General features: G+C 50.3%; 1 protein-coding gene across 1 annotated transcript in view; it reads right to left on the reverse strand.

Annotated features, from left to right (window-relative positions):
* The window catches only part of LARS2 (leucyl-tRNA synthetase 2), a 102510-nt gene that overhangs the window by 9483 nt on the left and 77029 nt on the right, over window positions 1-15998 (reverse strand). Inside the window, exons 14-17 of the mRNA XM_015561289.1 lie at window positions 14674-14811; window positions 4534-4634; window positions 2094-2276; window positions 301-470 (exon numbers count right to left, since the gene is read on the reverse strand). Of these exons, the coding sequence (XP_015416775.1) occupies window positions 301-470; window positions 2094-2276; window positions 4534-4634; window positions 14674-14811 (592 nt within the window). The remainder of the gene's footprint in view (window positions 1-300; window positions 471-2093; window positions 2277-4533; window positions 4635-14673; window positions 14812-15998) is intronic.

Below are 15998 nucleotides of genomic sequence, written 5' to 3' on the forward strand. Positions count from 1 at the left end.
CCTTCATGCCTTCACCTCTCAAATTCTGCTTCTATTGCTCTAAGGTGTTAGAGCTGGGCTCTGCCCGCACATGTTAGGTATGGACACATGGAGAGCGGGCAGCTCCCTGAGATCCGGGCCATCTCCGGAGAGCAAGTCTCTCCACAAGAATGGCTGCACTTTGGCTCCGCCTTGGCAAAATATCAAAGCAGTAGATGGATTACTCAGGCCAGTGGGGCCACTACAATGAGGAGGACGGTAGCCACACAAACCTCGAGTGCCCCTTACAGAGTCGCCCAGTGTCCCCGCAAAGTCTCTGACCTGAGAGATGATTGTGTTCTTGAACGCCCAGAGCTTGCGGGCCTCGGCTCTCTCCTCACTGCTCAGCCGCTGGGGCCTGGGAACCTCCCCGGAAGCCCTGGCCTCGATGAAGCGGGTTGCCAAGGACCACAGCCGCTGCTGCCATCTGAGCACGCCGGGCAGCGCATCGGCTGCGATGGTGTCGGTAGATGAGCGAGAAAGAGAGACACATGGGAATGACTGGGTTACTCCTGAGCCTTGAAAAGCACCTGTGAACTGAAGACACACCTGGCTGTGCCCCATGGATGGATCCACGGGCAGGTGGATGGTCCTCCCTGGCCGCCACTGTCTGGGAACTCAGACCAGGGTGATTCCATCAGATTTCAGCGACCCAGACGCTCTGAGCACCAGGTGGCAAGGCTGCTTAAAGTGCTGCCCCTGACTGTCCCTGACCTCGGAGCTCAGAAGCTCGGCCAGAATGTGCGTACTGCACACTGCCTGATGAAGTGTCTGTGGCACAACAGGGAGCCTGGGGACACAGTCCCCATCTCACCGGGGCAGGTAACACTCAGGGTGGTGGTCTGCAGACCGCTGGGAGCCAACCGCGTACAGCACGAGCTGTTTGCACACCACGTGTCCTTGCCAGACGTGTGGACTGCCTATGTCAACCTTGCTCATCCAATCTGGGTGCTGATCTGATTTCCAGAAGCTGAGCGCCTCATCCTGTCGCCCTGGATCAAGGGTCAGCCAGATGAAGGCCAGGCCGGTCTTTCCTCCTGGGCCACTGCACTAGGCGCTCCTAAGCCTGATGCACACAGACCTTGAGGAAGGCTCGCTAGGAGCAGCTGCCTGGAGGCTGCCTGCGGCGGGGGAGGGGGGGATCACCCCCAGGTCTGCACTTCCTAATCCCGGGTTCTCAGGCTGCAGGCCCAGGACCGGCGCCTGTGACGACTCCTCCGGCCACCCTGCTCACTAGACATGAGGTGGCAAACCAGGGGGTGATCCAGGCATCTGTGTGCATCTTCCCATCACATGCATAAGCAGATCACCGAGGAAGCGTGAATGGCCGCTGGATAGGGATCCAGGACACCCAGATTATTTTACATATTTATCATACATATTACTTGTAAGTATGTAATATGCATGCCACATACTACCCATGTTAAATATGTAATGTGTGTATTAAAGACACTTATGCTATTTCTAAGTATGTGATGTGTACATATAACAATATAATAAATCCAAGATTAGTTTCCTTCATGCTGTTGCAGATATAAATGGCTTCTAGAGAGACTTCCCCGAGGGGGCTCTGGAGGCTGTGGCGACCGAAGAGGTCACGTAACAGCAGGCCCAGGTCCAGGCCCAGGCCCAGGCCCAGGCGGGGTTTCTGGACTGGTGAGGGTGATGGCACTTCTAAAAAAACCCTGTCCGGGCAGACCAGGGGCCCAGGGGCAGCATGGAGGCCAGTCTGGCTCCAAGGACACGTTCTCAAGGTGGATCCTCGTGGAACCTGGGTCCACAGGCTTGTTGGAGGCAGGCTCCTGGGCCCGCCCTGGGGCTGTGGCAGCAGGGGTGAGGACGGGAAGCCTGTGATGCCAACGAGCTCCCAGGTGATTCGGAGGCTCATGCACCTGAGACACTGGGCTCCCAGGGGCACCACCCTGGCTGATGCGGACAGACGGCCACTCGCTTCACGGAGCCCATCTCTAGACCCCTCTCCCACTGCCTTCAGCCAGGACAGCGGCGTCCCCGAATGCCTTCTGCATACAGGCTGATGACAAAGGGGGCCGAGCAGGAAGAGGCAGGCGGCTTACTCTTGACGTCCCACAAGATATCCTTCTCTGGGGGGGCGGCGAAGAGGAGGTAGAGGCGGACCGTGTCGATGCCGTACTGCTGCACCACCTCCTCGGGGTCCACCCCATTGTGCTTGGACTTGCTCATCTTCTCCCACGTCACCTCCAGCGTCTCCTTTGTTTTTGCATGAACAGGGACAGAACCTAGATGCCAAAATAATACGGAGGTACGGCGTGTGCACCTCTGAACTGATTCTATGAAAATACATTCAGTAAGAAAACAGTGGGTGAGCAGTTACAACTGCCCACGGGAACGCCGCTAATTCACTGAACAAGCCCCTCTCGCTCCATCCGCGTCACATGACAAAAGATGTTTTTACGTGAATGAGGCTCACCTCCCACCACAAATCTTCCTTCATGAATATAATCTTTCCTCAACCACAAAATAAGACAAAGCAATCTCTCTTTTAATAAAAGTATGTGCCGAAAGAGGAAATGAGGAAGGACAAGGAGGACTCATACGCATGGCTGTTTTCTTTGTGGATCCGGGGTTTCCTATGGGAGCTGGCGGCTGACCAGCGAGGCCTCAGAGCAGCACGGCGCCCTGGGTCTCGGTCACTGGCCTTTAGTCCAGGTCTTAGTCACCAATGATCTCACTCTGTCAAGGCCACGGAGCTAACTCACTGGGCTCACAGGAATGTGGTCCCTCGATGCTGCCAGAGCCACGCCCTGTCCTTGCAAGTGTCTCCTTCCCACCTACACGCAGTGGCCCAGGGGGCGCTGACAGAGGAGGCCTGAAATGGCCATGTTTGGAGGAGGCCGGGGCCAGGAAGGACATCTGACCAGGCTCAGCCTCTTTCTCAGGACCTGGAACTAGGAGACAGCAGATCTGCTTGGATGGCGTTGGGCACCGCAGCCATAAAAACCTAGAGAGATGGGGCAAGACCTGGCACGGTAGCTCCCCAAGGTCGCTCTGCAAACGGAAGCTAGGGGCGAGCAGAATCCAAGCCTGGAAAACAGGACAGAGAGAAGCAGGAAGAGGAACCGGGGGCTGGAGGAGAGGGAGCAGAGAGGAGCCGCCTGGGGACGTCCCCCACGAGGTGGGGCTGCTGGTATTTCCTGCAGCTGCGCTGGGGTGATGCCCCCACATCCTTGTGCTAAAACCGTCAAACGCCCAAGGGACCGAAACATGTGCCTAAAAGCCAAGTCCACACTTCAGCAGAGGAACACACGCTAAATGGATGGAGGCCTACCCTGCTGACCCTCGGTTTCGCTCCCGGGGACAAGTCTCCATGAGAAGGGAAAGATGTTCACAACACTGGGCTCGGAGCAGAGGGAGCTGTTGGGTGCAGGCTGTGCTGAGGCTCAGGGAACCACTGCCCCCCAGGGCCCCACCGCTGCTCCGGGCTGTGCTCGCATATACAGCCCTGCTGTGCGGACCAGGAGAATCAGGAAAAAGGCATCTTTCTGGGCAGGGAAGCTGAGGAGTTAAAATGGTCCTCTTGGCAGATGTGCCCCTGAGGTGCCTCGTCTGGTACGTGGCTGGCTGTCAGGCCTCGCTCACGCCCTCGGCTGGTGCCTTTGTGCCCTGACCGCTTCCCTCAGAGCTGGATTTATGTGGCCCTGGTCCATGTCGGAGAAACACTGCCAACTTCTGCTTCTCCGGCTCCTTTTTCTCCCATGGTGACCACTGCTAACCGGACATATGACGGCTTTGATTAGGTAACTCCTCTACTGCTTGGCGTGGGAGGCTGCCGACCATTTAAGGGGTGTTGGCTTCAGCTAGTCTCACCCCTTATGCTCTGGTTTGCTAAAGAATTTCAGGGCCACAGTGCCGGGGGCTCCTCACAGCTGCCTCCGTGTCACCCCCTTCCGCATTTTTGAACATGTCGTTTACTTCGTGTGCCGGGTGCATAGGACATGTGCTCATCACGCCACCGAACAAGCCGGTGGGAGGCGCTCTCTGTGAGGAAGAGTGAAGCACAGGGTGGAGGGAGAGGCTCAGGAGAGCGGGGAGGTCTGTCCAGGGAATGAGGGAGGGCATCCACCAGGCAGCGCTGGACCTGGACGGGTGGCTGCGGGGGCTGCGGGAGCAAGTAGAGAGGTGGCCCCCAGCTTCTCCAATGCGCCTCAAGACCACGTGGCAGAAACGCGGGGGGACCCTAGTCTCCTGGCTGGGAGCTGTCCCTGACAGGGGCTGTCAAACACGAACTGGGACAGGAGGCGACGCCCGACTGGCTCCATGTTACACGCGGATGAACACCCGCCAGTAGCTAACAGGCTGGGTTGGATGGGGCCTGGCCGCCTGCAGAGGGCGGGCCCAGAGCCGGCTGAGGCTGAGACCAGGAGGCCACAGGCCCCGCCCCTGCTTCGCACCCAGCCATGGCCTTTGTCAGTGGCTCTCAGGCCTGGCCTCGGTCCACTGCACCCACCAGGATGGGCCCAGCTGGGCCTTTCTTACCTGTGAGATCGACTTCCTCTCTCCGTAGATACTGACCAGATGGAAGGCGGAAGGTCTGCCCCTTGATCAGGCCTTGGGCCAGCAGCTTATGGAAAGGCTCTCTGGGAAAAGAGCAGGAGAAGAAGACTGGTGGGCCAGGTATTCAAAGCAGCCAGAGAACAGCAGTTGGAGAGAGAGGACTGCCCTCTCTGAAGACAGGTGGGCTGAGCACTGCCGCGTGTAAACCCACTTGAATAAATGGCTTCTTAGAAATTAGTGGCAAGAGCCCTGGCCGCGGAGCTCAGTTGGTTATAGCGTCGTCCCAATATGCCAAGGTTGCGGGTACCATCTCCAGTCAGGGCACATACAAGAAGCAACTGTGAGAGCGCAAAGAAGTGAAACAAGTCCATGTTCTTTTTTCCTCTCTCCTTTTCCTTCCTCTCCCTCTCTCTCTCTCAAAATACATAAATAAATAAATAATCAAAAAGACAATTAACATAAATAAATAAGCGGTAAAAACATTAAGTCAAACCAGCAGGTACTAACTTCTTTTGGAAGGCCTGGATTTGAGCCTCCATTCTGCTTCTCAAGGAATTCTACGAGCCAAGGCAATGGCCTCGTTCTCAGCATCAGCACTTATCGTAAAGGGAGGCAGTAGCAATCTGCCTCAAAGGGCCGTTGGGGAGATGAAATGGAATGATTGCCTAAAAACACTCGTAAGGTTTCCAGGACCACACGGAAGGGCCAGGAGGACACGGAGGTTCATGCGGACTGTTCGCACAGTTACCTTCCCCTTAACCTTACATTCAGGGCCTGCGTTAGACATTGTTAACTCATACAAATTATACACGAACACATCCTTTCTGTTCATCGAACGCCCCTCCCCCCCCCGCCCCAGGCCTACTCCCCTCTGAGGAGGCAGTTATTCTTAATAGTTTGGTGAATATCCTGGAAAAGTCTGGAGACTTTTTCCAAAACCTTTTCCATGCAAACCTGTATATACACATATATGGTTGTAGAGACTTCTGGGTGGATTTAAATCGTTGCGGTCATAGTGCACATTACTTTGTGGCATTTCGTTTAAAATGTCCTTTTTTCCACAGCAGTCCATATAGATCTGTATCATTTTTTATGTTATTTATTTTTGTTAATCCTCCCCAGAGGATTTTTTTTTTTTTTTTTTAGCGAGAGTGGTAGGGAAGCGGGGAGAGAGAGAGAGAAAGAGATGTGAGAGAGATATATCACCTCCCGCATGAGCCCTGACCTGGGCAGGGAATCAAGCCTGCAACTGAGGCACGTGCCCTTAACTAGGACTCGAACCTGGGACCCTGCAGTCCACTGGCTGATGCTCTAACCACTAAGCAACCGGGGAGGGCATCTAGCTCATATTTAAACACCTATCTTGTGTTCTACAATATAGATGGGTTATAATTTATTTATATTGCCTGTGTTTTCTTTTTATTTTTTTTAAAATATATTTTATTGATTTTTTTACAGAGAGGAAGGGAGAGAGATAGAGAGTTAGAACCATCGATCAGCTGCCTCCTGCACACCTCCTACTGGGGATGTGCCCGCAACCAAGGTACATGCTCTCGACCGGAATCAAACCTGGGACCTTTCAGTCCGCAGGCCGACGCTCTATCCACTGAGCCAAACCGGTTTCGGCTCTTTTTCTTATAAAAAAAAAAAAAGAGTTTTAGTCACACCCTTACTGGCTGAAGAGTAAAATACAAACTTTTTCTCTAAAGAGGACAAGTTGAGGTTGACCCTCACACTGAAGACTTCATTTCAGATATAAAATGTTTATTCTGAGGAGTCCACCTGATTCAGCTTTGAGGCACGTGAGCAAGAGCTACTCTAACTCCACGAATGACCTGTGGAGACATGGCTGCTCCCCGGGTCCATGTTTCACATCCATGAGGACACGGGAGGCTCAGTGGTGATCCCACGCACGTCGCCGGCAGCCCGCCCTCCCTCTCCACATGCAAACCTGGGGCTTCGAGTTCACCTACACAAAGTGGCTTTGATGTCGAGGTTCAAGAAACCCAGTCATTTCAGAGGCGGCGCCGACCACAAACTCCGCTCTAGTGAAGTAGGCGGGGGGCTGGCTGTGCTCATGTCACAGTCTCTCACGTGGCCCACAGCCTCTGATGCTCTGATGCAGAGAAGGTCCGCTCCTGACAAGGCCTCTGGACAGGCCCCGGGTCGCACACTGCGCAGCCCCTGTGGCTGCGAGGACAGAGGTGGTTCAAAGGGATTTGGGGGAGGCAGGGGGGTAGATCAAAGAGGCTGAGCAGTAACGAGATGAGGGTCAGCTAGACAAAAAGGACCCCTGGCCTGCGTATTTAAAACCTTGTTATGATCAGTGTACGTGTGTACATGCTGCTGCCTGACGCGTAGAAACAGAGCATAACTTCCCCGCAGCAGTGCTGGTGCGGGAGGATGCGTGTAACTTTCCTGCCCGCCCTGCCCGGTGCGGCGGATGCGCTTGCTGCTGCCTCAGGCTCCAGTGCTCCTGCGCTAGTTCTCACTGCGAGTCCATGGCTTTGGTCACTCTTGAGAGAGATTTTAAAAAGATGTCTTGGGGTGGAATTTGGGAGGGAACAATCTAAATTCCCAAAGATAAAATCAGTAGCATTTAATCCTCAAGAAGGGAAGGCGATGAACGGAACCCCGTTCTGTTCTTGCAGTTTATCGAGTGGCGCAACGCCGCCACCTTCCGGGAACGAGCGGAATTGCAACCTGCCAGCATGTGAGCCTTACTCCTGCGGGCGGCCTGATGCTGCACTCCTCAGGCCTCAGAAACGTAAACCTTTTTTGGGGGAGGAGGGGGTTGGGGAGAGATGAGGAGGGGGTGTTAATCCTCACCAGAGGATATTTTTCCACTGACTTTTAAAGAGAGTGGAAGGGAGGGGGAGATACAGAGAGCGAGAGAAACATCGATGTGAGAGACACATCAATGGGTTGCCTCCAGCTAGTGCCCTGACTGGGACCAGGGATTAAGCCTGCAACTATGTCCTCTTGACTGGAATTGAACCCGAAACTCTTCAATCCACAGGCCAACGCTCTGTCCACTGAGCCAAACTGGCTAGGGCAAAATAATCTTTTACATGCAGTTCAGCACACATACTGAAAAGCATAGAAACCCTAGGGGTCAAACTTGATGAATTTTCACAACATAAACACACACACTGGTGTAACCAGCATCCAGGTCAATGACCAGAATGTGACCAACCACCTTCCAGGGGCACCACCAGCCTGGCTGCTGACACCATCGCTTATTTCCGCCTGTTTCCGAACCTTTTGGAGTGTGGTATCTCAGGAGTGTCCACCCTGGAGGCTGTCCCCAGAACTGGCAGGCGGGACTCAGAGAGCAGGGCAGAGTCAAGGCCTGCTCCTTGCAGGAGTCGATCTTAATTTCTGAAACACGGGACACAGCCGGTAGCTTAGGCTCGCCAGGCCCTCCTCCCCCAGCCGTCCTGGCAGCATTGCCAGGAGCAGGGATGGCGGGACTGCCCAGGGGCCCTGACCCCCCACTTCCCAGACATCCCAGATCCTGGCAGCTCTCCCCGGCTGCCTCAGACTGAGCGTCGAATTCTTCTTAGCACCACCTTCTCAGAAAGCAGAGGCACCATGTGAGTTTATGATTTTTATCCAATAGGTGTCTACTGGGTGCCTCCTATGTGTCTGGTGCTGAGCCAGGTCCTGGGGATGTCCTGGTGGGCAAAGCCCCCCGCCCTCAAGGAGCCAGCCCTTGGCTCCCCCTGGACCAAACCACTGCCCAAGCACCCTGAGAGCTGGGGGTGGGGAGGTGGGGGGACTTTTGCAGGGAGAGGTGCACCAATAGATTTCAAGCTGTCCACTTCAAGCTCCAAGGAGGAGCAGCAGGAACAAGGGAATGAGAGTGGGAGAGAACCCTGAGTGTTGGCAAGGAATTTCAGTGGGGAAGGTGCTCCCCAGCTCCTGAACAGCTCATTCCCGTGATCCCCACCCTGATTCTTCCAGGGCCCCAGGGGGGCTCCACAGGCCTGTGGGTATCTGGTTCTCATTCTCTTGGCTGAAGCCAGCCACATCCACCCCCATGTGCAGTTTAGCTCTAAATGAGGACTCACGCTTATTTATTCAACACACATCTGAACAACAGCTGGGTGCAGAGCACTCTGCAATTAATCAGAAAGCTCACAGTAAAACGGGCGCCCGAGACGTGCTCATAAATAACACATGACACCTTCAGGAGGGCACCAGGTGAGATGCGAGGGGCACGGTGCCCGGGGGTGAGGGTCAAGGGGACGTCAAGGGCCCTGCTGGACCTGGAACAGTCCTGCTGTAGTAGAGATCACACCACACTGCCAAGTTCATTATCAAGATGCACAGCTGGCGTAAGGCACTTCCCATTTCTTTGTGCGTTCATTCACTCATTCATCACAGTGACTATGGATGGGGGGCGGGGGGTAGGGGAGGGTGTTTAAAAGAAAGCAAAAAGCCTGCGACTCTACACCATCAACAAACCCCTTTGACTGGGGACCATCCAGAATGGGGGCAGCATGCAGGGCCGCTGCCTTGAGGACAGCCCTCCATGGCTTCATTTCATGAATACACATCTGTGCTCCTTGCTCTGAGCGGGCTTCCTCCTTGCTCCTTTCACACCACCGCTGGGGGTGGGCTGCGTTGCTTGCACTGCAGCTCAGCTGTGGGCATGCAGAATGGTGCATCTTCGTGCTTCCTCGACCGTCTGGACTGCACTAACTCAGAAATTACAGCTGTACCTGCTGGTCATTGAAGGCCCCCTTATCCCACTAAGAAAGGAAGGGAGGGAGGAGAGAAGGAGAGAAGGAAGGAAAGGGACGGAGGGAGTTGCTAATTAATAGAAAAACAAGGAATTCAGAGCATAGATTGATAGGCTCTTTTGAACACCCTTATGCAAATCATTGTATGCAAGGAATATGCTAAGCAAGATGTGGCTAAGAGGATCCCAGGGCTCATGAGGGCCCTAAGCAGTCACTGTGGAGTGCACTGACCTACTTAGAAAGCCCTAGAGGGCCTGCTGCCCACCCTTGGGACCAGGTCTGGTGGCTAGCCTGGAGATCTTGGAGAAAGAAAACAGGAAGCCATGGATCTCTGAAAACATTTCCAGCTTGGACTTTCCAGACTGAATTCACCTCCGCCTTGGACCATTATGTCCACAGCATTAGCCAGTTTTGAAGCTTGAAGCCATGGCTCATTCTCAAAACATCACCATTTCTGTTTCCTAGCAGCCAGCCAATAGCGCACAGGGAGACCTCGCTAATACAGGGAGACCCAAGCGAAGCTTCTCTTCTATTCCCTCCCCTCCCTTCTCCAGGAGCCGGCTCTGGTGTGGTCAGAGGAGCAGGAGAGAGCCCCCACGGACCGGGCCTGCTGAGCTCCCGGGGTCAGCAGAGGCTGCTAACAGGGGAGCAGCGAACTGTGACCTCCTGGTTCCCGGGTCGACGCTCAACCACTTAGCCACACCATCCCGGCCTCAAATATAGTTTTAACCCACGGAGAAGAAGTCATGAAAGCAGCCAGGCCCTGTCCTACACCTTAAGACAGGTAGCCATCGAATGAGTCACTGATTCAGTTAGTGCCACAAAGGGCTGCTCGGAAGCTGGAGCAGCGTGCCCTGCCGCGAGGAGCCAGAAGTCACGTACAGCCTTTGTGTCTAGACCCGCGTGGGACAGGAGTGCTTCCCCTGCTGCACCGGGCCTTCGTACTTGACCTTCATCCGATTCTCCCGACCCCAAGGAGAGCCCGTCCTTTGAAGAACATACACTTGTATCTGTTTATGTCAAGGGGTTCAACTCGATTGATTTAAACCAGGGGTGGGGAACATCCGACCCGCAGGCTGTATAAGGCCTGTGGAATCATTCCGTCTGGCCCTGCCAAGGCTCTAGGGGTGAGTTAATTAAATGTTTGACCCAATATAGCAGGCTAATTGTTTGTTTTGTTTTGTTTTTGTTAATCCTCAACCGAGATTTTCAAATTGATTTTTAGAGAGAGGGGAAGGGATGGGGAGAGACAGAGAGAAAAACATCGATGTGAGAGAGATACATCGATTGCTTGCCTCCCGCATGCACCACGCCCAGGGCCAGGGACTGAGCCTAACAGGCAGTTTTTAAGTTGATAATTTTGTATGGCTCTCGAATGATGTGATAAATATTCAAATGGCTCTTGGCAGAACAAAAGTCCCCCACCCTGAAAACGAATAGTCTCCAAGAGTGCACACCATCCACTGGTGACAGAAGCAGGATCCCATGGCCATCCTCAGGGGTGATCTTTATCCGGCGAGGTACAGAGGTTTCCACAGAGAAGGAATCAGAAAGGCAAGGCAGAATCATAAACCCTACCACCGCCGGGATAAACACGTGAACTCACTTATTACCCGCGGATTAAAGCTGTCAACGTGTTTCGTTCCTGACACGGATCAGTTTATTTTTACTCGCAAAGCTCTCTGGGTCTAATGAGAAGAAAATTATTTTATGTATTTAATTTGTCCTGAATTAGTTTTCTGTACAGTAGATTTCCCATCCGTGTGGGGCATGCACAGACCGAGGGAGCAGGTCTGAGCTCTCCATGCGCTGCTTGTTAATGAAACTGACTGTTGTCTGCATCACGGAGGTTTTAAAAGTAACATTTTTTAGCTTTCAAAAATGTGAAAACACAAATCCTTTGACCCAGCACTCCCCAGTGTTAGGACTTGAACCTGCAGACAGGATTCCAAACACCTGCCAAGGGTATCGGTCAGAGTCATCAGACTTTTTAATTTTTTTGTAACAGCAACTGAACACATAGATGACTGCTCAAATAAATTATGGCATATCCTTAGGGTGGGACACTACGAATAAGTTAAAAAGAACAGAATATATATATTTAATCCTCATCTGAGGATATTTTTCCATTGCTTTTTAGAGAGAGTGGAAGAGAGAGGGAAAGACAGAGAGAAACATCGATGTGAAAGGAACACATCGATTGGTTGCCTCCTGCACAAGCCCCGATGAGGGTCAGGGCCAGGGAGGATCCAGCAACCAAGGTACGTGCCCTTGACTGGAATTGAACCCAGGACCCTTTGGTCCGCAGGCCGACGTTCTATCCACTGAGCCAAACCAGCTAGGGTAGAGCAGAAGATTTTTATGTGCCGACATGGAAAGATCACTAAGTTATATTATTGAATCGAAAAAAAGCAAAAGATATACAAATAATATATGGAACATGTCAAAATGCGTATATCAATAGGAACACAGAGCTATGCAAAATTCTGGGGGGGAAGAAATCAAAACACTGTTAGCAAGTTGAGGAGAAGTGTGCAGGGTGGGGTGCAGGGAGGACATTTCAATGTTCTCTTTCTGTGTAGCTAAAATATTTTAATCTTAGACATGTATAATTACTTTCTATTGTTAGTCAGGGTTATCTGGCTGGGGAGATAATCAGACATTTTCCTACTTTTCTTTGCAATTAAAAAACAGACTAAAGGCCCTGGCCAGATAGCTCAGTTGGTTAGAGTGTTGTCCCAATATGCCAAGGTTGCAGGCTCGATCCCTGGTCAGAGCACATACAAGAATCAACCAATGAATGCATAAATACGTGGAAAAACAAGTTGGTCTCTCTCTCTCTCTCTCTCTCTCTCTCAAATCAATAAATAAAAAATTTAAAAATATTCTAAAAGATGGTGCATTAAAAAAAGGACAAATGAAACATGTAAAACATGGTCATTGAGCTGGCAAACTCACAAAAGAGAACTCATAGTTGGACCTTCACTAAAGAACACGAGAGCTATTCTAAAGCATGTGATTTGAAAAAAAGGGACATGACTTCAGATGTTAGGATCAGAGATGCAAGAAGGAAGAGTGAGAAAAGATATAGCAGTTCCAACCACATTCCCATAGATACTTCTGTGGATCTGAGAAGCTGAATCTGAAATATACACGGAAGAACAAAGGTCCAATCACGGCTAAGATACTCCCAGAGAAGAATAATAAAGTAGGAGGACTTCCTTTACTGAATATTAAGACTTATAAAATTAAAACAAATCCAGTAAATAACAAGCACATAAAAAACAAATAAACCAATGGGAGGAATCAAGATCCTATAATAGGCCCTTGCATATATATGAAAACTTGATTTATGAGGGAGAGGACTCTACCGATCGGGGGGAAATGGATGCTACTGAGACACTAAAAGCAATGAAAGGTTATTAAAATTTACTACATTCAATTATGAGTTTTTGTTCATCAAAAGACATAAAAATAAGGCAAGCTAAGGACTGGGAAAAAATACTTGCAATTCCTACAGCTGAAAAAGCATTAGCATCCAGAATAACTCAAGAATTTCTACAAACGCCCTAGCTGGCTTGGCTCAGTGGATAGAGCATCAGCCTGTGGACTGAAGGGTCCCAGGTTCGATTCCGGCCAAAGGCACATGCCTGGATTGTGGGCTTGATTCCCAGTGGGGGGCGTGCAGGAGGCAGCTGATCAATGATTCTCTCTCATCATGGATATTTCTCTCTCTCTCTCTCTCTCTCCTTCTCCCTTCCTCTCTGAAATCAATAAATATACTTTTTTAAAAAAAGAATTCCTACAAACAATAGAACACGCCCCAGAAGAAATATGGGCAGCCGGGCCAGCGTGGCTCAGTGGTTGCGCATCGACCTATGAACAGGAGGTCACAGTTCCATCTGATCAGGGCACATGCCCGGTTTGCAGGCTCAATCCCCAGTAGGGGGCGTGCAGGAGGCAGCGATCGATGATTCTCACTCGTTGATGTTTCTATCTCTCTCTCCCTTCCTCTCTGAAATCAATAAAAGTATATTAAAAAAGAAATACGAGCAAAGGACACAGTCAAGGATCCAGTGTAAGAGGAAACACAGAGGACCATAAACATTAAAAACATGCCAAACTTCAGTAAGTCAGCAGCGTTGCTAACGCAAATCTAACTCACAGAGCAATCCATTCTACAACCACCAGCTTTTCAAAATGTAAAGCTGTTGTCATGATGAAGACAGAGAGAGAGCAACAGGAGCCCTCACCTCTGCTGTGAGAGGGCGGGTTTATGTAACCAACATGGTGCTCCTGAGTCAAGCAGAACATGTGCGAACCCCACAATCGGCAGCTCTACTCTTAGGGACACACCCCAGAGAACCGCTGACACGTGGGGGTTTGGGCACATACACTGAGTCCTGCGTTAGAATCCATTCCCTGTACTAGACACCACAGTGTGAGAGAGGAACGCTACAACTCTGTGCAGCAGCGTGGATGAACCCAGGAGTGTTGAGCAAGTAAAGCCAGACAGAACACCTGAAATAAGATCCTACTCAAACACAGAAAACTAAACAGTGCATATTGTTGAAACACACACACACACACACACACACACACACACACACAGGGGTGATATATTTATAAAGAAAAGTAAGAGAGTGAATAATTCAAGATTCAGGGCAGGGGTTTGCTGGGCGAGGGGTGGTGGTGGAGAAAGAGGGATGTTCAGATTGGAGAGGGCACCCCGGGGACACCAAGGAACCTCTCACATTGTTTCTTAAACTGAGAAGGGGGTGCATGGCACTTCACTGTATGCTTTAAGTTGTGTAGTACATTAAATACATGTAATATATATGATATGCTTCATGGGAAAAAGCACACGCACATCTTTCTGAACATCCTAGGGACTTGATCACAGGCCAACAGGAAGAGACTTTATCAATGGATTTACAATGTGATCCCCTAGCCTTTAATCCGTTATATATTTTTGTCAGAGTGACATAGTGAGGTAGGATTCAGTCCAGCTTGGAAACAGAGCTTGCACCGAGGGGCCAGAAGATAAATACGACCGAACATGAGAAGCGACAAAAAGCTGTAGTGAAACATCATAAACCGCCCTTCTCTGCCTCTCAGGTAAAAAATCTCAATTGCTTAACTCCGTCAGACAGAGGAGGGCTGAAGGCAAGATTTGATGGGAACATGCGGTACCACCTCCTACAACAATTAAGCAACAGAAATGCACCTCCAATGGTTCAGGCTGACCTTGAACACTAAAATAGACTCGAAAAACAGAATTCTTCTGAGACATTTACTGGCTTCAGTACGGACGCCTGCTTTAAGTTGCTGTTCATGGTGCTGAATTCTTTTGCAAAGCGGCCTCACTGCTCACCTGTGCTTGACCATTTTTTGATCGTGGCAGAAATGACTGAAGAATCTCGCATAGAACAAGTGCATGACGGCGTGCTCTTTCCCCCCAATGTACAGGTCCACGGGCATCCAGTAGTCCGCCAGCGCTGGGCTGAAAGGACTGGAAGAAAGAGATATGGTCATTTTTTAAAAACCTGCTTGGCCACAGTTGCATAAATAAGACAGATGGGCTGTAATTTGCATATGCCCTGAAATAAATTATGTCAGAGGAAAACACTGATTTCCTTTTAAAAATATAATAAGAGAGCCCGGCCGGTAATGCTCGATGGTTGAGTGTGGAGGTCACTGTTCGATTCCCATCAGGGCACGTGCCCGGGTGGCAGGCTCAATCCCCAGTGTAGAGCATGCAGGAGGCAGCTAATCGATGATTCTCTCTCTTCACTGATGTTTTTATCTCTCTCTCCCTCTCCCTTCCTCTCTGAAATTAATAAAAAGTAAATAAATACATATACATATATATAAAGAGAAAACCTTATATAACAAAGGAGAAAAAAGTCAGATCAGTGTTCATTTGTAAAATTTATAAAAATTGTTTCAGAAGCCATTACTGACATATTTTAACAAATGCAATTTTCATATAAAATGAGGACAAGAGGAAAATACACAAGCAAAAAAAGAAGGGTATTTCTGTATAATGCATATTTGAATATCTAAATTTATTTTAATTTTTATTATGATAGAAAATTGAGATTTTTAAGTTCTTACCAACAGGGGGCAATGGAGCATTTACAATGGAGATTACCATACAGACACTAAATGTTCATTTTAAAACAGAAATTCAGTCTTCTTTTTTTTTTTTAATTTCTTTATTGGTTAAGGTATTACAAATGTGTCCTCATTTCCCATTAACTCCCAACCTCCTCGCGCCCCCCGCCCCTCCCCCATGCTCTCATCCCCGTTGTCCGTGTCCATTGGTTTGGCTTATATGCATGCATACAAGTCCTTTGGTTGATCTCTCCCCCTTCCCACCTCCCTCCCCTACTTTCCCTCTGGAGATTCATAGTCTGATCGCTGTTTCTCTGTCTTTGGATCTGTCCCTGTTCATCAGTCTATGTTGTTCTCTATATTCCACAAATGAGTGAGATCATGTGGTATTCAGTCTTATTTTTTAAATGCAGACAGCAAGAGCTTGTATTTGACTCCTGAATGCAAGGAGCAAACTTAGGGTACCTGCCAGAGAAGAGCCCACAACTCCCTGTCACCTAACTGGGTCTTTAGTCCACAGAGATCCTAAAAGGAAGGCTTCCTCATACTTTCGGTCCTCAGGTATGCTGGCGGGGATGGGCA

The sequence above is a fragment of the Myotis davidii genome, unplaced genomic scaffold (assembly GCF_000327345.1).
Source record: "Myotis davidii unplaced genomic scaffold, ASM32734v1 scaffold395, whole genome shotgun sequence".
In the NCBI taxonomy this organism is placed as follows: domain Eukaryota; kingdom Metazoa; phylum Chordata; class Mammalia; order Chiroptera; family Vespertilionidae; genus Myotis; species Myotis davidii.